Raw genomic sequence first — 26,348 nt, forward strand, 5'->3', positions numbered from 1 at the left:
GAAAAGCCTTTTGAATTAATAAGGAGGATTACTGGTAGAAACCACAGAGTTTATATTAAAATAAACATTTTATAGTACATTTCATTGACATTCTTTGGTAGCACCATGTTGTAAGTTTTTATAAACTATCCTGCAAGCCATCTAGCGGTTAAATAACCGGCAATTTACGCAACAGCGCTGCCAGAGATTTCTGTTAAAGTTTCTATAAGTTTCTTAAGGCTTAATTTACAATTCTAGCCGAAACTCTTGTGTAAATGTGTATCCTTCTCTATCGCAAAGGCGTTATGAGTTGCACGATGTGTTTGCGTTAGTTTCCGCGATAATTCTTTAATATATTGGGGTTTGGTAGCCGTGACTTTCTGGCTACAGACATATTCTTAAAATTTATGCTAGGGACTTGGCATTCAACTTTCCAAGACGAGTTTAAAAAACTCTTAACTATCAATCGCTTTGACGTGATTTACATACAAATTTTATTCGTAACAAAGGTCAAGTTTTTACTATTAGTAATTAATATTTATATATGTATGTATATATTAATGGTAAATGTATAGTTTAGGTTCCCCAACTAAGGAGGCCTCAAAAATTGTTTTTTTTTAAATCGTCTAATTTTGTCGCAAATATTACAAATCCGAGAGCGGAAAGTGAATTTTTCAATTATTTATGTTTGTATTTACAAATATATATAACGCACTTTGCTCATATTTTTCAAGGCATTTAGTTGTTGTTGTTGTAGCGGACAAATTCTGCAGAATTCAGATCACTGTGCTGTAATTACCAGTTCTGCTAGTTAAACATTTTAGGTAAATGTATTGTTTAGGTCCCCCAATTAAGGAGGCCTGAAAAATTAAAATTTAAATCGTCTTATTTTTACGCGTAGATTTCAAATCCGTGAGCGGAAAGTGAATTTTTTCAATAATTTATGTATATTCTTCAAAATTTATTAGCACCCTTTGCACATATCACATATTCAAGTCACTTAGTTGTTGTTGTTGTTGTAGCGGCAAAATTCTGTAGAATTCAGATCTCTTAGCTGTAATTACCAGTTCAGTGTGTTAAACATTTTGTTATGAAAAAAATATACTGAAGAAATTTAATAGTCAAAATTTCTTTTGTGCCGCGTTTTTATGGAATGAATGAATATCGGAGATCGTCGAACTCCTGGGTGTTCATAATTCAATCGCGTCAAACTCGTTTTCGCTGCTTTCAACCTCAATGATAATTTTCATTACGATGCAGAGTATGTGTAATTATTAATATCACAATAAAAGTGCACTAACATTGATATTTTAATATAAATTTTCAGAAACGTTTATGAAGGAGAGGAGTAAATACACGAAAAACTTGAACAATATGTGATTTTTTAAAGAAAAAATAAAACAATTAATTTAAATGTATCACAATTTTTTATTTTTAATGCATATTTATAAAAATAAACGATTTTTTTTGATTATTTTTTTTGAAAAAATTAAAAAAAATAGAAATATTGAAAAAATTCATTTTTCACGGATTTGTAATCTACACGTAAAAATAAGACGATTTAAAAAAAAAATTCATTTTGAGGCTTCCTTAGTTGCGGGACCTAAACTATACATTTACCATATTAATTTATTATACCTAGCTTTATTTTGAATTACTATCAAGTTCTATGTTTTTTGGTACATGTATGGAAGTTTATGTAATTAATCTATAAAAAAAGACCCGGTAACCCTGCTTCGATTTAAAAATGATAAAAACTTGGCAATTCTATATTTGCCATATGCCTTGTTTTGTTAGCTTTGTGTATTCCATCGTTTATCTTTATTTCATTCGTTCTACTCAATTGGAGAATTTAATTTTTTTCCATTAGTAAGGCAAAGCTGCTTATTACATTTTAGTTTTTAGCAGAGATAAGGTTTTTAGGGACATATTGTAATAATTCATAGCTATGTGTAAAATCCAAACTTGCAGTTAAATAAAAAGGTTGCATATGTGTATTTTGAGCAAATATAAGTGATCGTGAATTCAAATTGTTTTTGCCTTCAATTAAATACCAACCAGATGTTTGTTAATAATTAGCGAATAAATACTTATTCCACAAAAAATACAAATTCCACAAATTATATTAGTTATGGAAAATGCCAACGAAAGTTTTGTGAATAGTGAAGCTGCGGAAATGAATATGTAACGAGACTGAAAAAATATATGTTTACTCTTAGTTTGGCTTGTATTCTATTTTTAAACATTAGTTATTATTATCGACTGGCCAAAGATATATGATAAATATACGATTAAAAAAGTGCAAGCCAGTTGCTCTTGGCCCATTACACTACTGCAAACCTGCAGGTTTTGAGTAGACAGCTAATAAATCAAGGTACATAAGGTTCAAGCGTAGACATAGCAATAAATGCATTTTATTGACTACGTTTTTAACAACAACAAAGTTTATCTTCGCAATACACGATTGCAATATCCAGTTTTCCCATTCTTCTAGCAGCTTAATAGCCTTCTCTCTGTCGCAGAAACAAGCTTCAGAAAGCAGCTGTTGCCTTTGCTGGCCAACGTTCTTCATTGTTTACCTCTGCATAAATACAACTCATATATGTAAACATCTATGTACATTCAGGTAAATATTAAACAAATTATTACCAAGCAATTACTTATTATTTTGAATTAAATTAAATTATTATATTTAATTAAAATTAAAAGTACAATCAGTTCATACCACAGGATATAAATGTTTTTAGTTTGAAACAACAATTTAATTTATTATATTACATTCATATACAATTATACATATGTATTTCTAATCCGATTTGCGATATGTTACTGAAACGATAATACTCGTTCTACAAACACATTTATAACTTTTGAAAATCAAATACATATACTGTGCCAAATAAACAGGTGATTTAATGCAATCGCTTTGATAAAACAATAATTCTTGAAATCATTTTTTCATGGGAATTAAATAATTGTTCAATATATACATAAATACTTATTGTTATGATACTGTCTAATAGCTTCTTGACATTATTAGAGAAATTCTTTGCTATACCCTAAACAGTGTATATTAAGTTTGCTATGTTGTTTGTAGCACCCGATGAGCTGAGTCGACTAATCTCTTCACGATATTGTTTAGATCAGACCACTAAATCATATAACTGCTATTCAAACTGATCGATCAATGTAAAGAAATGTACCTGTGAAAAGTGTCACAGCTTCCGTGCACCGAAGTTCACCTTTTTTCTTATTTTTGGGTATATTAAGTTTGCTATGAAATTTGTAACACTCAACCTGAGTCGTCCGTTTATCTTTCCTTATATATGCGAGTTTTTGAGTTATCGATCTGTAATTTTCCACATGTACTCTTCTTCCCAAGAAACTCCTCATTTGTAGGAACATTAAAAGCCTTACAAACTAATCGATCAAATACATTGTAGCGATAACTGCTTTATTTGGCAAGATATCTTTATAAGTTTTTGACTTTGCTTATTGTCCAGGACAACGCTACAATCTATAAATATATTGATCAGTTAAGACCTCTATGGTATGTTGGGGTCGATTTTGGATAGGTAGGTACTTGCTACAATATTCAAAGAAAGAAGTTGGCCAAGGGTCACTCTAGACTCGAGAAGCAGCTCGAGCTCTTCGTCTGCAATGTGTGTTGGTTTTACTCCAAGTAAGCCATTCACTGGGAGGGAGTTGGTAAAGTTGTTAAAGGCTCTACTGTGAATGGCGTTCATTGCGTATATGAAGTTGTTTGTGTCGGTAGTCAGGTCGGTGTATTTGTTCTATGTAATCGATCATGGAAGGATCTCTTGATGCTCCTAGGAGCTCCGTTTAGATGACCGCACGGGTGATGGCTATAAAAACATCCTAGTAGAAATTACTAAATTAAATTAGCAGGTTAAACTCCTACCTATCCAGAATAGACCCTGACATACCAAACATGTCCTGCATGCAATGAGTCTCCGCATGACACTAACCACCTCTTTGCATGCCCAACAAACCCCACTCATCTAACACCCCTCTCCCTATGGTCCGACCCCGTCGAAACAGCTCGTTTCCTGGGCCTTCCGTTAGATGACCTCGACGACAACGAATCTAGAATTTATCACCCAAACGGGGATTAGATAATCGTTACAAAAACAACAACAACAACATCAGTAGAAATTACTTAGAGCGGAGTACTTTTTCAACCGAAAGCATGCAGGCCTCACCCTGCTGTTCTTCAATGGGAGATTATAAGAGGCATTCTGTTATGGTACGAAGTGCATTGTTTTGCCACGTCTGAAACTTCTTCGCTTGCATTCCACTGACCGGCCGGCTGAATGCCTCGTAAGGTGCCAACAACATTTCTTTGCCTTTTCAACGGGTGTTGCTGACTAGCGACTTGAAATTTTTTTTTGCAGTTTCGTCATTCTTTGTGCAGAATGTTGAATCGTCTACCTGTTTCGCCAACTCCTTTGCCCTGCAATAATTTTACAGACAGGAATGCGAAAGATCGTGATGCGCGTTAATAATAATAATAATAAACCCAACGATTACTTTCCTCCCGCCCAACCGACGCGAGGGGCGCAATCCGCATACGTGCGGAATTAGCCGAGTCAGAAAAGGCAAGAGAGTTTTTTAAGTGTTGAGATCTAAAACTGCTCAGCTACAGAAACAAAATTTTCAACAGCTAAGATCTAAAGTTACAATATAATAAATTGTTACATTTTCATTTATTAAGAGAAAACAATAAAGTCTTTTTAATTTTGAAAAGTGAGTCAGATAAGTCAAATGTGCTGGAATGAGAATTAAAATCATGACATATACGGCGGAATGGCTCGTTTAGTTCAAAATTTGATCTACAGGATTTTAGCAGTAAAGGTCTAAACTGCCTCGAAAGGCGAACCGGGATATTAAATTTAATTTCAGACAGGAGAAAAGAACTGCAAACAGTTCCATTCAAAAGTTTCACTAAGAATATTATGCCAAGCATTTCCCTACGACTAGAAAGTGTAGGTAGATTAATAAGTTTTAAACGACTTGTGTATGGAAGTAGACTTACCCTAGCATCCCATCGGAAATGCGCTAAGGCGAAAAGTAAAAATTGTTTTTGAACCGACTCTAACTTGTCAGAATGGATTTGGTAGCTAGGGTTCCATACCACAGAGCCATATTCCAATATAGGTCTAACCAAAGTTGTATAAAGTGTTTTAGTAATATACGGATCTCTAAATTCTTTAGACCAACGTTTAACAAAACTGAGGACAGCTTTTTCTTTCAAGACCATGGTATCAATATGAAGACTGAAATTAAGCTTAGGGTCCATATTAACTCCCAAATCAACATAGTTTAAAACTTGCTCTAGAATATGGTGTTTTATTATGTAAGAAGAGGGGTGCACAGATCTACGGGAAAAGCACATCGTCTTACATTTATTGAGATTCAATGGCAAATTATTTCTATCACACCATGCAACCAAATTGTTTAAGTCTGTTTGCAACAGACACCTTTCCTCAGTTGAAGTGTATGATTTAAAAAGCTTTACATCGTCAGCGTATAATAAAATTTTTGAGAATTCTATTACTGAAGAGATATCGTTAATAAACAACAAGAACAGAATCGGGCCAAGATGACTACCTTGCGGAACACCAGAAGAAACATTAATTGTATCTGAAGGTGTATCCTCAAATATCACTCGTTGTGTTCTATTATAAAGATAGGAAGATATCCATTGAAGGAATCTTGGCTGAAAGCCCAGCAGATCAAGTTTATGTATGAGAATCGAGATATTTACTTTATCGAAAGCTTTGCTAAAGTCTGTGTATATAACATCCGTATGCTTATGTTCCCTAAAACCCAATGATACATGGTTTACAAATTCAAGTAAGTTTGATATAGTCGAGTTCCCTTTACGAAATCCATGCTGAGATGAGGAAATTAACGAAGAAATCGAAAAGGTTATATGGTCAGTGATGATAGCTTCAAAAAGTTTAGGTATAACTGATAGTTTTGCGATACCTCTATAGTTTTCAATGTTGGATCTAAATCCACTTTTATGCAAAGGGATTATAAATGACTGTTTCCATATTGAAGGAAATATACCGTGTTTAAGAGAGGAATTAAATATCCTTGTCAAAGGCAAGTAAATATATTTGGCACTATTTTTTAGGAAGCATGAGGGTATCATGTCTGGGCCATAACTAAAAGATGGTTTTAACTTATTTAAATTAAAAAGGACGTCTTCTTCAGAAATAACTGGGGCGTTAATTAAAGTATTCGAACACAGCACTTGCTGATAAGAAAAAGTTTTGGAAGAATTATTACAGTAGTTTGACTTGAAAAATTCTGCAAACATATTGGATATAATATCATTGTCACTTGAAATGATAGATTTGTATTTCATTGCGGACGGAAATTTGGAAATCCTGCGTTTGGAGTTGACGAAATCATAAACGAACTTTATTTATTATTATAACATTTTTTGTTTAGGTCAAAATATTGTCGACGCAATAGCGAATATTTAGAATAGTCGACAAGTGAAACGGTTTTTTTAAAATGTTTAAAGGCTCGAGTTTTTCTGTTTTTCAATTTATATAACTCTTTCGAAAACCACGGACTTATACTTTTGTTTTTGTTAACAATTACTATTGGAACATACTTTTCAAATAATTTCATAATAATATTATTAAAATGAGAGACACTCAATTCAATGTCACCATTATAATTAGGCCATGTTATTGTAGAAATTTTTTTAAATTAGCTTTTGCAAAATTAAACCGAGTACAGAAGCACGAAGTTTGATGATTATTATCCCGTACAATGCCTGAGATTTCGACAGATATTTCCAAAGCAGGATGATATGAGTCCTCTGGTAGAACAAGAGGATTACTCTGAATAATGGAACACTTTGCAGAGGTATCAACGTATACTAAATCTAAGCATTTACCAAATTTATTCAAAAGCGGAGATCGCTTTTAGTGCCGCCTGACTATCGCTGAGTATGGCAATACTTTTATTGCGATAGTTGCGTTGGAGGTTTATCTCTACACACCGACTTATAGCATATGCTTCCGCCTGAAAAATGCTAGGAAAACTTCCCATGAGAATGAAGAGCTTGGTGTGTGGTCCTGCGACCCCTGCACCAATCCCCTCCGACGTTTTCGAGCTGTCGGTGTACCACCTGATAGTACTATCTCTTAGCAGTAGGTTCAGCGTATAATCGTTCCAATTCGCCTTACTGCCAAGGGTAATTTTGAACTTCCTAGTGAAGCTTACTGCTTTGATAATGCTGTCCCTTGGGAGAAGGGCTAGTGGCATTTCGTCGCTTAGCACCTTCATCTGTTGAGACGAGATTATCTTCCTTTTGCCAAATCCTTCTGCTGTCATTTGAAGCAGTGTCTGTTTGGCTGTCTGTTCGATCACTGTGAGTTCCAGAATTACTTCCAGTGCTGCAGTCGGACACGTACGCATCGCGCCCGACGCCTAGATGCAGGCAAGTCGTTCCAGCTTCGATAGTTGAAGTCCTACCGTAGTCTGCGATGCTTTGGAAACCTCCTCACACGACCGCGATAACTGCCAAAGTACAGAGCCGCAACAAAATCCTCAAGTCGCTTGCCGGCAGCTCATGGGGAAAGGACAAAGAAACGTTGTTGGCAACATACAAGGCAATCGGCCGGCCGGTCCTCAATTATGCAGCCGCAATATGGTCGCCTGGATGTAGTGACACGCAGAATAAGAAGCTTCAGACTTGTCAGAACACTGCACTCCGGACTATCACGGGGTGCCTCTTGATGTCCCCAATCGAACACCTACATAGCGAGGCCCGTATGCTTCCGGTTAAGGAACATAATGAGCTCCTCTCCAAGCAGTTTCTGCTGGGATGTTTTCGCAGAAACCACCCCTGCAGACGCCTGCTTGCAGCGGAGCAGCCTCCTAGGAACATCAAGAGGTCCTTCCTTGACTACGTCGACGACATCAGACAGCACGCCGTCCAGACTTCGGACGCAACTAACTTCAGACAAGCACTGACCGCCATTCACAGTGGAGCCATTAACACCTTCACCGACTCCCTTTCAGTGAATGGCGTAATACGAGTCAAACCACCACCCATTGCAGACACAGAGCTCGAGTTGCCTCGCGAATCTAGAGTGACCCTCGCGCAACTTCGTTCTGGATACTGTAGCAGGTTAAACTCCTACCTATCCAGAATAGACCCTGACATACCAAACACATGTCCTGCATGCAATGAGTCTCCGCATTACACTAACCACCTCTTTGCATGCCCAACAAACCCCACTCATCTAACACCCCTTTCCCTATGGTCCGACCCCGTCGAAACAGCTCGTTTCCTGGGCCTTCCGTTAGATGACCTCGACGACAACGAATCTAGAATTTATCACCCAAACGGGGATTAGATAATCGTTATAACAACAACAACAACATGCTTTGGAAACCCAAGCCACCGCTCCATATGTTATGATCGGTCTCACAATCATGGTGTACAACCATATGATAATCCTCGGGTTGCAGCCCCATGATTTCCCAGCAAGTGATTGCATACCATGAGCACTTTCGTAGCTTTGGCTAAGGTCAGGTCCACATGCTGCTTCCACCGTAGAGTGGAATCCAGCTTGAGGCCTAGGTACTTGACCGTGTTAGCCATCTCTGTTCCCTGCCGCCTAGGGATAGGTTTCTGAGCCCTGGCAGTAACCTGCGCCTGGTAAATGGTATGATTGTAGTTTTGGAGGGGTTGATGTTTAAGCCAACCCCACTACATCACCCTTTTGCCAGCCCCAATCCCCTTTGTACAATATTACAGAGAGTGTCTACGAACTTACCCCTGGCTAAGATAACAATACCAGCCGCATATCACTGACAGCGGATTCCATTGCTAGTTAGCAGCTCAAGAAGATCGTTCACAACTAGTCTGCAAAGTAGGGGGGACCGCCTCTTGTTGTGCCAAGATGAATTCTGCTATCACTCACTGTGGTTTCACACGCTTGACACGCTTTTGTGAGACGTTTTGTCAAAAACACCTTCGATGTCTAGGAAGGCGCATAACAAAACCCCACCCCCATATAAAAGATCACCTTTGCAATGCGCCAAGGTTCTGGGATGTATGCCAGCGCTAGGCTATCCCTCATCAGCCGAACAAGGTGGGGCAGTAGGACCTGCTCCCCCTGTTGCAGAAATGCTGGAAGGATGCCATCCGCACCCGGGGACTTATATATTTCGAAGGAGGCCACAGCCTACTTGTTGGAGTCTGCAGTGAAGAGCTGTTTTGTGACTATCCAATCTAAAGGTGATGGCTTTCGTTCGACCATACGTCGAATCTGGCCTTCTCGAATTGCCTCCGAGAAGTGCGCAAGTCCCCTATTTTAACTTTATTTTTTTCAGTTTATTTCATATAAAAAGTGAAATTTAACATTTTTAATTTTAAACTGGAAGGTTTTTAAAGAAAATTAAGTATGATTGGTTCCACCTTTGTTGACAAGGACGTTACAAAATCTATTTGGGAGATAATCATATAGTGACCTAATACCTAATGTAATCATTGGCCAAGCCAGTCTTATGTCGTCGATTGTTCCTCTTTGGTGGTATATTGCTTACCACCCTCGTGCACCTTTCTACCCAATGGTCCCCAGACGTTCTCTATAATATTTAAATCTGGGGAGTATGGTGGCCATTCCAGAACATCGACATTTTGGCTTTGTATCGAGTGGTGTGAATTGGTGCATTGTCGTGCTGGTAATTATCTAATGATGCGCAGTGTATAAAGATATAATTGATCAGGATGACGAGACCATATTAATTTTTCAAAAGCTTCTGCAGTGGGCTAAACCCCTCATTATTCGGAAGTAGCACCCTGAATTGGTATTATGTATATAGTTTGAGTATATATATAGTTTGAATTTTCCATACTTTATTTTAGCCTGGTAAAAAGTTACATGTGGCTTTATTATACTCTCGCAACCTGTTGCTACAGAGTATAATAGTTTTGTTCACCTAACGGTGGTTGTATCACCTAAAACTAATCGAGTTAGATATAGGGTTATATATATATAAATGATCAGGATGAAGAGACGAGTTGAAATCCGGGTGACTGTCTGTCCGTCCGTCCGTCCGTCCGTGCAAGCTCTAACTTGAGTAAAAATTGAGATATCTTTATAAAACTTGGTAGATATCTTTCTTGGTACCGTGAGACGGTTGGTATTGCAGATGGACGTAGTCGGACCACTGCCACGCCCACAAAACGCCATTCATCAAAAACAAATAAATTGCCATAACTAAGCTCCGCAATAAGATACAAGACTGTTATTTGGTACACAGGATCACATTAGGGAGGGGCATCTGCAGTTAAATTTTTTTTAAAAGTAGGCGTGGTCTCGCCCCTAATAGGTTTAATGTGCATATCTCCTAAACCGATAATGCTATAATAACAATATTCACTGGAAGGAAATGTTTTTAGCACCTCTATTGACGGCGTGCAAGCACGCCCACTCCCCATATAACGATACTGTTAAAAAATACTAAAAGCGCGATAAACCAAGCACTAAAAACGCCAGAGACATTAAATTTTATCTCTGGGAAACTCATATCTTGGGATTTGCTTAACCACCTCAACCACGCCTATTTCCCATATAACACCATTTTCAATTCCATCTGATTCTTTCACTTTTCACTATGCATATCAAGCAACAATGATTATATCGGGGTAAAACTTTACGTGAATAATACGTTTAAATTATGCCACCTTGTAAACAAAAATTGTCTAAATCGAACCAAAACTGTTCAAGCCCCTAAGTACTAAATATGTGGACCCCAGTGCCTATAGTTGACCTTTTACCGAAAATATCAGACGAGACGACGACAAATCTCAAACGAGTATACTTTGCGAGAGTATAAAATGTTCGGTTACATCCGAACTTAGCCCTTCTTTCCTTGTTTTTATTTACAATCTGTTTGCACAAATGCAATTCCGACTTAAGCAAGTAATTAGCGCACAAACGTCATACCGGAAGTAATTACATACGAGTATGTATATGTTAATTTTTTTATATCAGTACTGCATTAATTTCATACTTGTGTATACTAGTACACATAAACATTTTATAATTTTAGTTTCATTCCTTTATCTTAATCTTTTTCTTTGTGGTTGTATTTAAGGTTGTGGTTTCATTTGTGTACAAATTGGTTCATGTTAAGTTGAAATGTATATGTGAAAGTATGTATAGTTGTAAGTTGAAGTTTAAAATTCCATTGATATGTGTACATCACAGCAGCCGATCGATTTTCACATATTAACACTTTGAAAATAAAATGTTCCCATTTAGAACACCTTTTGAGTTTTAGGTTTTTTCAAGTATACACGAGAGTTGAATAAAATCGCGACTGCGAAAAATTGACTACTACGATGATATGGCAGATATATAATATATACATATGGTACATATGTACGTTCACAGCATCATTTCATTGTTTTGAGTATTTATTATTATTTTATTAATGTAATTTAAATATTTATAAATATTAAGTAAACAACCTTTTCATGGAAAAATAACCACTTGTCACAATTTGAATAACACACAGATGCTTAATATGATAAAATTGAATCGATAATACAAACATATATTAATAATAAACAAGTAAGGAAGGGCTTAGTTCGGATGTAACCGAACATTTTATACTCTCGCAAAGTATACTCGTTTGAGATTTCTTTGTGGATTGACTGATATTTTCGGTAGAAGGTCAACTATAGGCACTGGGGTCCACATATTTAGTACTTAGAGGCTTGAACAGTTTTGGTTCGATTTAGACAATTTTTGTTCACAAGGTGGCATAATTTAAACGTATTATTCACGTAAAGTTTTACCCCGATATAATCATTGTTGCTTGATATGCATAGTGAAAAGTGAAAGAATCAGATGGAATTGAAAATGGTGTTATATGGGAAATAGGCGTGGTTGAGGTGGTTAAGCAAATCCCAAGATATGAGTTTCCCAGAGATAAAATTTAATGTCTCTGGCGTTTTTAGTGCTTGGTTTATCGCGCTTTTAGTATTTTTTAACAGTATCGTTATATGGGGAGTGGGCGTGCTTGCACGCCGTCAATAGAGGTGCTAAAAACATTTCCTTCCAGTGAATATTGTTATTATAGCATTATCGGTTTAGGAGATATGCACATTAAACCTATTAGGGGCGAGACCACGCCTACTTTTAAAAAAAATTTAACTGCAGATGCCCCTCCCTAATGTGATCCTGTGTACCAAATAACAGTCTTGTATCTTATTGCGGAGCTTAGTTATGGCAATTTATTTGTTTTTGATTGATGGCGTTTTGTGGGCGTGGCAGTGGTCCGATTACGCCCATCTGCAATACCAACCGTCTCACGGTACCAAGAAAAATGTCTACCAAATTTCATAAAGATATCTCAATTTTTACTCAAGTTACAGCTTGCACGGACGGACGGACAGACGTCACCCGGATTTCAACTCGTCTCTTCATCCTGATCATTTATATATATACATATAACAATATATCCTACTCGATTAGTTTCAGGGATAGAAACAACCGTTAGGTGAACAAAACTATTATACTCTGTAGCGACCAGTTGCGAGAGTATAAAAATTAGTATCTCTTCATAATTTATTTATTTTTCAGATAACTCACTAAAAGTTCATATTGAAACTGCGGATTAATATAGTTACGAAAGCTATACTTACAGACCATAATATGATATCTGAACTCGTATTATTCACATGATATTTTATACTTGAATACAAATCTATAAATTCTGTTCTTTCTGTAGCTGTTAAAAACAAATTTTCTAAATACTATTGATGCTGCAGAGTTGACATTCCTTGGCTGCAAAAAAGTCCTGCTCCATTGAGTTGAAGCGTTTCCTGTACAAACGGCCTATATTTGTATTTTTTATTTATCTTATAAGTTCATATAACGTAATATAGTAATCACTCCAAGAAATACTAAACAATAGTCGCGACGAAATTTTAAGGTTCCATTAACTCATTAGATAAAATAGTCTTCACTTGTAGGATTTCTTCTACTTACGATATTTAATTTCAAAATATTTCTCTCAGGGCCAATTGCGCCTAATTCTGCTTTTTCTTAATTTATTTATATGCATAAGCTACTTACATCCGCCCGCCTGACCACTTTAGACGCTCGAGCAATGATATAATTGAAATGGAGCTGATGTAATCGCATTTTGTTGTACTTCTTTATTCAGTCATTCCATTCGAACGAAAAATAACAGGCATTGAATAGTTATAGGCACGCTTGTCCAACACAGATAACTACAGAAACCATTATTACAATAAAATGCTCACTGAAAGTTCAAGTTTAAATCATGTTTCATTCACATTTCTATATACGTTTGTTTACATTATTTTCGTTATAGTGCATTCCAGTTTATAATGTCTTTGTTAGCTTCACCTGTATGTCGGTATGTTTGTAACTTTTTTTCACTGGCACTGTAGTAGTATCCCTGTATGTAAAAATGGGTTGAATGAGGCAATACTTAAATTTTCGAACGTCCGGTTGTCTTTATACCAAATATGTAAGTTATCTTCATGTTTTTCTAATAACAGCGTATTTTTGTGCCTAAAATGGATAAAATCCGGTAAAAACTTACCATATAACTAATATTTTCAAACATCCGGCAAACTTTACTCCTTATATATTGGTGATGATACGAGAGCTATATACCCTTATACCGTATATACCGGTATATATGTAAGATATCTTAGCAAGATTTACTGAATGTGTTATTATAATTTAATGTCGAAAATATGTGAATTTAGTCTACGAATTACACCATATGCTACACATAATTAATTTATTTTGCTTTATCCTAAGAAACTACGCCGAATGTGTCAATCAGTATGTGATATATATATTTATAATATTGATTGAAACTACGCTCTTAGGTATATCTGAGCAATGCCAAAAGTTAATGCAATCAGCTCAAACCTTTCTTTGTCCCCAATATAACATATGTATATATTGGTTTCCGATTTTCCGAATGACTTTAAACCGTTTAGGTTGGTCAAAATGTGTGATATTTTAATTAAATTACGTGGATAAGTTTTCCTAAAAATTATGTGGCTTAGCGCTGAGTTTGAATGAAATTGGTCTGGACCTTGGTCCAAAACTCATATCACTAATATAATGAATTTCGATATTTTGATTGACGTTTTCCACCTTAACTTAATATATTAAATTTAGCCTTTTCGGTTGAGTTCACTATATATCATTTGAGGATGATTTTAACATAATTTTCGCTAGGTTAGGTTAGGTTAGGAGGTCGATCCCAAGAAGGATCTCACTTGGACAGCTTAAAACGCCGGTCCGTTGTGGTACCTAAAAACTCCTATAAGCTGGATCATAACAAACTTGTTAAGTCGGCCAATATCCATTTCGGCTAAGTATTCAGGTCCGCCGAAAGTGTGATTCCCGATATATTTTAGTATCAGCGAAAGCGGGACAAGGAGGAGAAAGTGCCGGGATGTTTCCACCTCACCCTCGCCAATACAACTTTGGCGACTAGCATCGGGTATTACTCTAAGTCGTACCGCATGAGTACCCATTGGACAGTGTCCAGTGAGAACTCCTACCATAAGGGCAAGATGCACTTTGCTCAGGGTGAGAAGTTCCCCCGACCTCCTGCGATCCACTCTTGGCTAGAAGGATCTCGCTGTCGCACAGGAGTTGGTCGTCGACCAGCGTCTGCTGAGTGCACGCGAGGTGCATTGATCCAAAGCTAGAACGCAAGACGTTAACGGAGATCCGACTCGATCCCATTCCCATGTGAGCGGGGCAAGGGTGCCCCCCCTGGCTAGCTTTGCAGTTTCCAGCATTTCCGCTGTGAGCAGGCATTAAAACGAGCCTGAAGGAGGAGTGGACTTTCGCCTGAAAAACACTACAGTGGTCCGGTAGCCTGAAGTTAAGATTGACGGAGAGCTCCTTGCAGAAAACCCCCCCTCACATCTTCCCTCTTAGCTTTGATCCATCCGTGACCTCGTCGGAATATGAGCAGAGAAAGAGCCGCCTCGAGTGGACTCAGTGATCTAAATTTTCCGGAATGCAGCTGAATACTCGGACCTCTTCATAAGCCCAGCTTCCCTGAACCTTAGAGCACACTTCCCAGCAATGCACCTACCGGCAATGTCCACAGGTGCCATGTTTATCATAGCATTAAGAGCTATTGTTGGTGTGGTTCGCAGTACACCGGAGATCCCGATGAGCGCCGCTCTTTGGACCCGCTCAAGCTTTTTAGCCAGTGTGGACCTTTCGAGCGCCCTTCACCAGACGAAAACACCATAGAACATTATTGGCCTGACTACGGTGTCGTAAAGCCAGAACACCACCTTAGGTGAGTCCTCACCTTTTTCCTATAGCCCCTTTGCAGCAATATAATGCGACCGATGCCTTCTTAACTCTCTCCTCAATGTTTGGCTTGCCGGAAATTTTTCTTTCGAGGATAAGCCTAACGCGAAGTAAAATATTTTTATAAAACCAAGTGAGTCTATGACCTTCAATATAATTTAATAAAATATCAAATTTTATTGTAATCCATTCACATTCGTCGAAATGAATGTAGGATTTTAAATTTATTTTCCTGGCTTTGACCTTTGAGAGTTGCGTGAGTATAAAGTGGTCGGTTACACCACAACTTAGCATTTCCTTACTTGTGGATTATAAAGTTTTGCCATCAATATAAAATGTTCGGTTACAACCGAACTATACTCGTTTTAACCTATATTTAGTTAATAATTTGTCTCTTTGCAAAATTTTGTTAGATGTGGTTATGTATGCCATATAAATTTTTTTATTGGATATGCCGCTATTTAACCCTAAATACACTCGTATACGTAATTTATTGAATTTCGGACTCAAAGCAACATAAAACGCCGTGAAAAAGTTAAACGTGCATATAATAACTAAATTCTGAATTTTTTAAAAACTCTAACCATATACAAATGCTTGTCGAAAGAACGTTTAAATAAAATACGTTTGCAAAAATTTTATTCATAGATTTCTGTGTTCACTTTGGTTGTCTTATAGTTTCGAACACGTTTGTATGTATAAATATCTATCTATGGATTAACACCATTCAAGGCATTTTAAATGGCGGTATGCTCTAAAATTGTTTTGATGATAGCCCACCTAAAGTTCCTTATCGAAATTTCAGTAAAATTAGTATAACTGTTCGGCTTAAAGGACTGAATAAATAGCTTTCGATGATAAAGTTTGAGCAGACTTTTCACATCTTATAATATTTAGATTAGATTAGATTAGTTTCGAGGTATGCACCGCGACCTATGGTCTATTGTGCCCTCCCCTAAGTCATATCGTATCATCTAGGCCCAGCATGTTGATAAATTCCAAAATTCTGCTGGGTGCTAGTGAGGCGATACGATCCCTGTGTGGAAACATGGATCCCAGGGCCTTGATTCTGCGTCTGCAGACTGCTGTGCAGTTCATCAGCAGATGATCAGGGGTTTCCGGCTCTATGCCGCAGAACCGGCAGTTTGCAGAAGAGGCTATGCCCATGTTAAAGAGGTGCTTCTTGAGCCTGCAATGGCCGGTGTAGAACGCTGCCAGTAGCCGGAATTTGTTTCTGGGGAGATTAATTATGGCTTTAAACCGCTTGAGGTCGTAACCCCCCAATAGCAGTCTGGCATGGTGCATGCCCTGAAGTTGTTGCCAATGTATCTCCCTGCTTGCTCTTTCCTCCCTTCGGAGGAGCTCTTTGATGGTGTGTGGACCAACCGCTATGTATGGTTCCGGCCCTACCATTTTCGTAGAGGCTGCAGAGCGGGCTAACTCGTCAGCTAGTTCGTTCCCAGCTATACCCCTATGGCCCGGCACCCAAATAAGGTGTACTCGGTTTTGCTTAGATAGGCTGTTCAGCCGTTCTATACACTCCATCACTAGGAGAGATGTGACCTCATAGGCTGAGATCGCTCTTAGTGCCGCCTGACTATCGCTGAGTATAGCAATACTCTTATTGCGATAGTTGCGTTGGAGGTTTATCCCCACACACCGACTTATAGCATAGACCTCGGCTTGGAAAATGCTTGGGAAACTTCCCATGGGAATGGAGAGTTTGGTGCTTGGCCCAGCGACCCCTGCACCAATCCCCTCCTCCGTTTTCGACCCGTCGGTGTACCACTTGATGGTGCTACCCTTTAGCAGTCGGTCCAGTGAAGAGTCATTCCACTCAGATTTGCTGCCAAGGGTTACTTGAAACTTTCTACTGAAGTTTACTACTTTGGTAATCCCTTGGGAGAAGGGCTAGTGGTATTTCCTCACTTAGCTCTTTCATCTGTTGGGATGAGATTACCTTCCCTTTGCCAGCTCCCTCTGCTGTCATTTGGAGCAGAGTTCGTTTGGCAGTCTGTTTGATTACCAGGTGTAGCGGTGAAAGTTCTAGCATGACTTCCAGTGCTGCGGTCGGACACGTTCGCATTGCTCCCGACGCGCAGATGCAGGCAAGTCTTTGCAGTTTCGACAGTTTAAGTCCTACCGAAGTCTGCGATGCTTTCGAACCCCACGATACCGCTCCATACGGGATAATCGGTTTCACGATCATGGTGTACATCCACCTGATGGTCCTTGGGGAGCACCCCCAGGATTTTCCAGCAAGTCGGTTGCACACCATGAGTGCTTTAGTAGCTTTGGTTAAGGTCTGGTTCACATGCTGATTCCATCGTAGTGTGGAATCCAGCGTGAGGCCCAGGTACTTGACCGTGCTGGCCATCTCAACCACTCTGCCGTCCAGGGATATACTCCTGAGGCCCGGCAGTGACCTCCGTCTGGTGAAGGGAATGATTGTAGTTTTAGCGGGGTTGATGCTTAAGCCAACCCCACTACACCATCCCTTTGCCAGTCCCAATCCCCTCTGGACGATATCGCAGAGTGTGTCTTCAAATTTACCCCTAGCTAAGATAATAATGTCATCCGCATATCCCTGACAGCGAATTCCATTGCTAGTCAGCCGCTCAAGGAGATCGTCCACAACTAGGCTCCAAAGTAGGGGGGATAGCACTCCACCCTGTGGGCAGCCTCTTGTTGTTCCCAGACGAATTTTAGTTTCTCCTACTGCGGTTTCCGCCACCCTAGTGCGCAGTACGGCTGTAATCCATCTGCGCACTGGTGCTGACACGCTCCTTTTCTCCAGTGCTCTTGACACGCTCTCGTGAGACGTGTTGTCAAAGGCACCTTCTATGTCGAGGAAGGCGCATAACATCACCTCGCCCCCATCTAACGAATTCTGGATCTCTGAGGTTAGCTGTACAGAGCAGTGTTTGTTGACCTGCCTGCTCTGTAAGCATGTTGCTTCTCATGAAGCGGTGAAGCCTTCAGCACCTTCGATCGTAGTTCGTGGTCTATGATCTTTTCCATACTTTTGAGTAGGAAGGAAGTAAGACTGATTGGCCTGAACGATTTCGCCAATGAGTAGTCTTTCCTCCCTACTTTGGGTATGAAGATCACCTTTGCGGTGCGCCATGGTTCTGGGATATACGCCAGCGCTAGGCTATCCCTCATCAGCCGAACAAGGTGGGGCAGTAGCACCTGCTCCCCCTGTTGCAGAAAAGCTGGAAGGATACCATCCGCACCCGGTGACTTATATTTTTCAAAGGAGGCCAGCGCCCACTTGATGGAGTCTGCAGTGAAGAGCTGTTTTGCGGCTGTCCAGTCCAAGCGTGACGGCCTTCGTTCGACCATAGGTCGAATCTGGTCTTCTTGAATCGTCTCCGGGAAATGCGCTAGTAGAAGAGCCGTAGCTCTTTCTTCTGCGCTGGACGTATAGGTCCCATCAGATCGTTTAATCGCTAGTGCTGTGTCCGTCTTGCCTCTAGCCAGAGCCTTATGCAGTCTAGCTGCCTCTGGCGTTGAGGAGACGCTCTCACAGCTTCTATCCAGCTGCTCCCTACTGCTAATTCTTGTTCCAAGCGATTCCCTAAAAACGGCCCAGTCCGAGTTCCCAGGGATACGTTTGGGAGGGAGTTGCTTGACCCCCATCCCCAGCACGAATCTTATGATACGGTGATCCGACATGGAGGGTTCCGATGATACCCTCCATTGTGAGATCAGCCCTACCTCAGACTCGTTACTGAGCGTGATGTCAAGCACCTCCCTTCTGACACTAGTTACAAATGTGGGTTCGCACCCCACGTTTGCTATACTTAAATTCTTACTGACTATAAACTCGATAAGAGACTCACCCCGTGTGTTGCAGTCCGTGCTGCCCCATTCGGTGTGGTGGGCATTCGCGTCGCAGCCCATGATGAGGGGCAGCTTATTCCTCCTGCAATACTCCACCAGGTTGCCGACTGCCTCTGGGGGTGCTGTCGGAGTCTCCCCCGGAAAATAGTGAGTTAGGAACTCTGAAATACAGAAGAAGTCAATACCGTTCCTAAGTACTATGCAGGTTCTAGGTCTCTCACTTGAGAGATCCCAGATTACCTTATTTGACTCCGTTTTGAGGCCCCTGACCTCTCCTTTATTGACCCATGGCTCCTGGATCAGCAGTATGCCCAGTCCATCCATCGTGAACCTGCTCGCGATAACCGCCGAGGCCGACGCCGCGTGATGCAGGTTCACCTGGGCAACTTCTAAGCGCGGCCCCACTACAGGATCGGCTCCATGAGGAGTTGATCCTCATGCTCACCGTCCTCCGCGATGTCTCCCGCCAGGTTTGTGAGCCCCTCCAGAAGCTCCTGAGTGGAGGGTAGCACCCCTCCTTGCTCGCCCGTCTTCTCGGAAGGGACCTTCGCCATTGTCTCAGCAGTTGCCGCCTGCTTTGACGTACTTGCGCAGGGTTGAGTCGCAACCTCATCCACCTGCATTTCCTTTCCCGCATCGCCCTCGGTGATCGTTTTTGGCTTGAACGGCCTCAGAACCACCGAGCTGAACCTATAGTTCAGGCGGAAGCTCACCCTCCTGACGAATTTGTATGAGTCGTCATCAATGCAGAGGTTGAGCTTCCATCCTGAATCCTCCGCTATGCTCTTGGTCACCCGCCAGGCCGATGTATCGAGGCCATCGTTCTGATTGCGAATGAGTCCTAAAGCAAACTCGTAAGACTTTCCTGCGCATCTGGGGAGGAAGACCGTCATGCTGTGCATGGGCGGAATTTCGTCCCCCTTTTTTGCGCAGAGGATGGGGCCGTTCCAGCCTGTTAGCTTGGGAGCGATCTCCCTCAGCCAACAAGCCGACCTCTCATCCTTGCAGTCAACCTGCAGCATGCCTCCCTTGAAATATATCCCATGGAAGGAGGCCTTGTATCCAGACCCTCTGAATACCTCCTCCATGAGTAAGTCTTGGAGCGATGTGAGCTCCTCCGCACCCAGCGCCTCCGCCGGGTAGTTCAGCGGCAGCACAGCCATGCGAATGCCTTTGAGGGCGTCCGCATACCTGCGCTGTCCCTCCACGGGCCGGGGCGGGTTTGGGGCGGAGCGGTGGCCACTAGTCGCCTGTGCGTTGTTGCCCCTTTGCCGCTTGGTGTTGTTCGGCTCCTGTGGCGTCAGCTGTCCGCTTTTACGCTTAGCCGCTTGGGTGGTCGAGGGAGCTGCCCTTTCGCAACCTCGGCCTGCGGGCTGAGTTGCGTTTACTGGGCAGTGGCCTCGATTGTTGCCATTGCGCTTCCTAATGGCCGCGGTATTACCACCCTTTTGTTTTTCGGAAGCCGGGGAAGTGCTGTCACCTCTCACCCTGTTCCGCGCTAGGCTTTCTGCTACCTCCGGAGTTCTTCCCTCCTGGAGGTGCCTCAGGTACCACTTCAGGCTGGCACCGCTCATACCTTTTCTTCTGGGATCGTCCTGTCCTCCCGGACATCCCGTTGGTGGCAGGGGGGGTAGTCTGCCTCCCCTCTTCCTTTTTCGTTTTTGAGCCCCACCGGAAGTCGCCGTTGCGACTCCTCTGCATCCGAGCAGTTGCTCCTGCTCGAGAGAGTCTCCGTGGGGTTCTCTTTTTCTTTTACCGCAGCGGCCGCAGTCGAAATCGCCTGCTGAACGCCGCTGCACGAGGGCATGTCATCGTCGTCGTCCCTGGCATGCTCCTCGAACAGCGCTCGCTCCTCTGGCGAAAGGGCGTCCAGGAAGCTGAACTTGCGTTTAGCCCCTGATTCGCCCTTACCTGCACCGCTGCCCTTGTCGTTACCAATGTCCATCGTCGTTTGCTGTTGTTGTTGCCTAGATCCTTTTGTTGTTGTTGTGGTTTTGTTATAGTTTTTGTTGTTCATCTTGTTCGTACGACCCTTGGCTCGACGAGGCGCGCCGTCGGGTCAGCTATTGGAAAGGGGAACAAATAGTCCGCCGCGCCAGAGCCCCTTGACGCGGTAAGGCCACCGTTACTTCCCAATGCGGCCCGGTGTTGGGAAGGCTCCGTTCGAATACAGCCGAATTTACCTCCTGGCTGCAAATCATCAAATGGGCACGGGAGTCGCAACACCCTGGATTAGGAGGTGGCAGCTCTTGGTTGTCGCACGCATACGGCCTCTGACAACCAGTGTGAGGGTGCAAGCACCGCTCGCACCAGTTGGGAGATGCCGAGAATGCCTGCGACTTAAGCCCCTGCACCACGGCAAGGTGCCTGCCATTCGCAGAGGTTTAGCTTTCGTTTACCGCTGTAGCTGACGTACAGCCGAGCCTAGCTCTTTATTCTTATACCGTTATACGTAACGTTTTACCAGAAACAGTTTAGTAAAATTCTTATTCTACTAATGCAAGATTTTACTTTTTTCCATTTTTAGATAATTGTTTAAAAAAGACGATGACTTCTGCAGTAAACAGTGACACATTTGCTGCTACTTCAAGTTCGATCTTTAGTTTCTCCAGTACAATTCCAGAAACTGAGTGGTTAGAGGACCTGTTGCACGAGGTACAACTTGAGCAATTCCTCGAACGTATACGCGATGATTTGCAAGTAACCCGATTGGCCCATTTCGACTATGTTATACCGGAGGATCTCGAACGGTGTGGTTTGGGTAAACCCGCAGTACGCAGACTTATGGAGGCGGTGAGGAAGAAAAAAGCACATCAATGGCGTAAAAATATACTCTCAAAACTGATTGGAGGTGGAAAGCAACCGTCATCGAAAAAGTCACAACAAGCTGTTAATAAGGAACATCAAAACACTCAACTTACTTGTCTTATACACGAAAAAGATATTACACTTGGCATCAAATTGGGTGATGGCTCTTTCGGAGTGGTGAGGCGTGGAGAATGGCACTCCGTCCCAAATGGAAAAGTAATGTCCGTTGCTGTAAAGGTTTGTTGACAAAAGTACAAATTAATATAATACTACAATACTATAGTTTGATTGCAGGTGCTAAAATCGGATAATCTCACGCAGCCGGGAATAATTGGTGATTTCTTCCGTGAGGTGCAGGCAATGCATGCTTTGGATCATTCGAATTTGGTACGATTGTACGGTGTTGTACTATCCCAGCCAATGATGATGATCACTGAATTAGCGGAACGTGGTTCGCTGTTGGATACATTACGTAAACAGTGCAAACATACACCGTTAACTAATATATGGAATTGGTCGGTACAAATTGTCACCGGTATGGCGTACTTAGAACACAAACGCTTTCTGCATCGAGATTTGGCATGTAGAAATGTGTTACTTGCTTCCGGTAACAAAATTAAGATCGGCGACTTTGGTCTCATGCGAGCACTTCCGCAAGAGGATGATTGCTATGTGATGTCTGAACACAAAAAGGTACCCTTTCCGTGGTGCGCACCAGAATCCTTACGTTTCCGGCAATTTTCACATGCCTCAGATACTTGGATGTTTGGCGTAACGCTCTGGGAAATGTTCACATTCGGTGAAGATCCATGGGTTGGACTAAATGGATCTCAAATATTACGAAAAATTGATAGAGAAGGTGAACGTTTGCATCAACCAGATGCTTGCCCCCCAGATGTATATGAAATGATGTTACAATGTTGGGATAAAGTACCTGCAGAACGTCCAACGTTCGCTGCGTTGAAGTAAGCATCCGTGAGCACTTACAATATCTATATTATATCTATTTAAAATCTATATTTATTTTAAGGGAATTCTTAGTAGGTATGTCGCCGCCTTTATATAAAGCAGCACGTTCTTATCGTGAGGAGAATCGGCTGCAGATCGATGCTGGTGATACTTTGGCAATTATTGATGGTCGCGCTGACTTGAAGTTTATTAAAGGTCAAAACCAACGTACATTTGATATTGGAGTTTTCCCGCGCAGTACATTGGAGAAGCAAAAGCACACAAACAGCGATCTAATTCAACCGATGCATGAGAGCATTCGTCAAAGCGGTGGACATTCTGGTTCACCCTTCGGATTTTGTTGGGGTGGAGCTGGTGCGATGAGTGCTAGTGCCGAAATGCAATCAGGTTAGTAAGGTAAAATATGTAGTCGGCTTATTTTATTGAATGTATTAAATTATATATAGAGAGAAATCGTAAATGTGCCTCAATGCAAACACACATGCTACCACCTGCGCATCATGCCAAAGAACGGAAATCAGTATCTAGTAAACAGTTTGCATACAATAAATTGGTCAACGAGCGCACCGCTGAACTGCAGCGAAATCAATCAGTGCAGTTCGCAAAAGGAAAGGGAGTTAATAACATCAAACAAGTCCCTCAGCGCCCACCTCCACCGCAACAACAGCAAATAGAGGGTATACTGATTGACATTTCACCAGAGTTTGGTCCGCCTGCAACTTCCATAAGCTGTGATGAAAGCGGGTCTATAAAAATAAGTAACTCCTTGTGTTTATTGGACGCACCAATAGATATCCCAACCGAGGGAGAGGAGTACGTAGCAGCCCCGTTTACTTACAGCAGTGCCTCAGCACAACAAACCTTTTTAGCTGGAACTTCGCCGTTGGGACAACGACTTCAACCGCCGCCTTATCAGATGCCACCCACTTATTCGAACACCATTGAATTCACACAACAACAACAATCAATGCAACATCGTGACCCATTTGATACTAGTAGTGTGCATATGAATTACGAAAAAGATACAGGAAATGGTGTGAATACAAATAATGCCGTGTACACGAATGTGGGTCATCCGCCGTACCAGGTTCAACAGTCAATATTGCGCGCAAATTCAATACAGTCATTATATAACAATCCTTCAGCAAGAAAAAGCCTTTTTTCGACAACATCAAGTTGTTCTGGCAATAAAGAAAATGTTCCACATTCGCTTGCCATGGAAAATCAAAACAATGTGATCTCAGAAAGTGAAGATGCGCTCCAAACAAGCTTGTCTTCCCTCAGCCTAGAAAAGCTAAAGACAGAATCTTCCACAGAGAGTAATGTTTTGCTGGACAAATCTTTTATTGCTGAACTAGAGAAGGATATGTACAGCAGTAAGGGTCAAAATGATTACGAACGCAATTCCATTCAAATGTATACGAGTAAGGAAAATGTGTACAAACAAAATTTGACGCCTTTAAAAAATTCAACCAGTCTTTCGAACTCAACAAATGCATCAAGCAACGGAGTTTCTCCTAAACTGCAAAATCTCGGAACATACAACCAACTACAATACTCAAATGCAGCTGTCACTGAAGCACCGAAAAGTCTTAATGGTCAGCATAAACAAAATAACCTAGAGGCTGCTGGAACAAATCCCACCACAAGTAGTGAGGAGAGAACGGAAGGTTTTACTGAAAACACCCAAGATGTTATTAATCGAATATGGTATGAGCGTGTCAATGGAATTTCAACGTCTGCAACTTATTACTCTCAACCTCCCGAAAATACATACCAAAATCAGAGTAATTACTCAGATCGATATGGTAGCGCAATAAATAGCAAAGAGTCAAACCATAGCTTCGTGGCGATTTCAAATAGAGTTGTGCCGCAAACAACACAGGGTAATAAAATATATGGATCTGCGGCTTCTCTGTATGGTAGTGTTAGTGGGCGCGAGTTATATGACGCTGTAGCTCCGACACCCTCAACTTATTATGGTCAAATACCTTTGAACGCTATTGATACTGACAATGGTATTTTTACTAGCGGATTAACTACAGCATCTGCAGCGCCCGCTGCCATTTACGACGAAGTAACGCTCGACGACTATTTACGTCCACATCGACCAGCTCCGTTAGCTCCACCACTACTTTCGGCGCAGCAAATACAACGTCGTCTTGAGAAGCTAAAGCAGCAACAGGAGAATGGAGGTGGGAATTTATATGCACCTGTTCCATCCGAAGCCGCAAAGGAAAATGAAAAAATGCAGCAAATACTTAAAGATTTAGGTTCAGCAGCACAGGAAGTTGACGTGCGTAATGCTTTAAGAGCAGCTAACGGTGATGCAAATGTCGCAATACGACTCTACAAAATTGACCAACTCACCAGGTGTGTTAATTCAAGTATCTAAAATAAATATATAAATGGTGGGTGCTAAAAAAATGTATAACATGCATTCATTTAATATTATTAGTTCTATATCTTATATTTATTTATATTTTTTCATATGCTTCTATTGTTGCAGACTCGGCCTTGCCAATCGTCCCCAGTGTGAACAGGCGTTACAAAAAACCGGTTGGAGCTTGGAGCTTGCAGCTGCTGTGTTATTAGAAAGTACTTCATAGAAGATTTACAAATACTGAAATTTCTTATCCATAATACCACAATTCATCATTCCGAATCACATCACATTTTCTTTTGACCAAAATTGCATGACTATATTTTTTTATAATACAGCTCATGTATTAAAACTTTAAATATTATATTTAAAAAGTAACTTTGTAATCATCGAATATAGAAAACATAAGATGTTTTGGATTATTTCATTAGCCGTCCTACTTTTGGAACAAAAAACGTTGATATTCAAAATACCTGATATTAAAACTTTAGAATCAATAAATTTATTTAGAGCGTAAAGCATTTTATTTACGACTCACATACATACTATAAAATATAATAAAAACACAGATAAATGAATTAAACCAAAATTCCAACATACCCATGTCAACTAGATAAGCCTTCAAAATATTATATACGTAGTATATTGAATCCCATGAAAGAATCAACACATGTGTAGATATATTTTTATGTAAACGAATAAAAGTATGGAACTTGTTAAATGCACCTATATGTAAATCTCTCGTGAGATAATAGAGCCGAGTAACGTGTAGTTATTACACAGAAAACGCTATTGAAAATTTTTTGAAAGCTTGCTTTATGCCATTCTGAAATGGTACTTCAGGCACTTGCAGGACGGAAAACCCTCGGAGGAAGCATTGAAGCTCTCTTCAGGCAGAAGCAATGGCAGCAACCCATCTCCGGATCCGAAGAGACATGCAGGAGTAAACGCCGCGTTCGTCGTTG

The 26,348-nt window shown here is 40.9% G+C and overlaps 1 protein-coding gene and 1 long non-coding RNA gene across 5 annotated transcripts; both read left to right on the forward strand.

Moving 5' to 3' along the window:
- The first annotated feature begins 547 nt into the window (after positions 1 to 547).
- LOC138857014 (uncharacterized) lies at positions 548 to 1,397 on the forward strand. Its single transcript, XR_011396005.1, has 2 exons — positions 548 to 1,240; positions 1,307 to 1,397. It is a non-coding gene; the product is annotated as an uncharacterized lncRNA (long non-coding RNA).
- A 383-nt stretch (positions 1,398 to 1,780) lies between these two features.
- On the forward strand, positions 1,781 to 26,108 carry Ack (activated Cdc42 kinase). Of its 4 annotated transcripts, none has more exons than XM_036369152.2 (7): positions 1,783 to 2,353; positions 2,474 to 2,605; positions 21,751 to 22,268; positions 22,326 to 22,996; positions 23,062 to 23,387; positions 23,447 to 25,373; positions 25,510 to 26,108. In XM_036369152.2, exons 3-7 carry the CDS (start codon positions 21,771 to 21,773, stop codon positions 25,607 to 25,609), a joined length of 3,522 nt encoding a protein of 1,173 aa, XP_036225045.2. In that variant the 5' UTR covers positions 1,783 to 2,353; positions 2,474 to 2,605; positions 21,751 to 21,770; the 3' UTR covers positions 25,610 to 26,108. The 4 variants fall into 4 exon arrangements, with proteins under 4 accessions (XP_036225050.2, XP_036225045.2, XP_036225046.2 ...); XM_036369153.2 differs by having other exon boundaries at positions 2,477 to 2,605; XM_036369155.2 differs by having other exon boundaries at positions 2,502 to 2,605.
- The last annotated feature ends 240 nt before the right edge of the window (positions 26,109 to 26,348 follow it).

This window comes from Bactrocera oleae, chromosome 4, assembly GCF_042242935.1.
Source record: "Bactrocera oleae isolate idBacOlea1 chromosome 4, idBacOlea1, whole genome shotgun sequence".
Taxonomy (NCBI): Eukaryota; Metazoa; Arthropoda; class Insecta; order Diptera; family Tephritidae; genus Bactrocera; species Bactrocera oleae.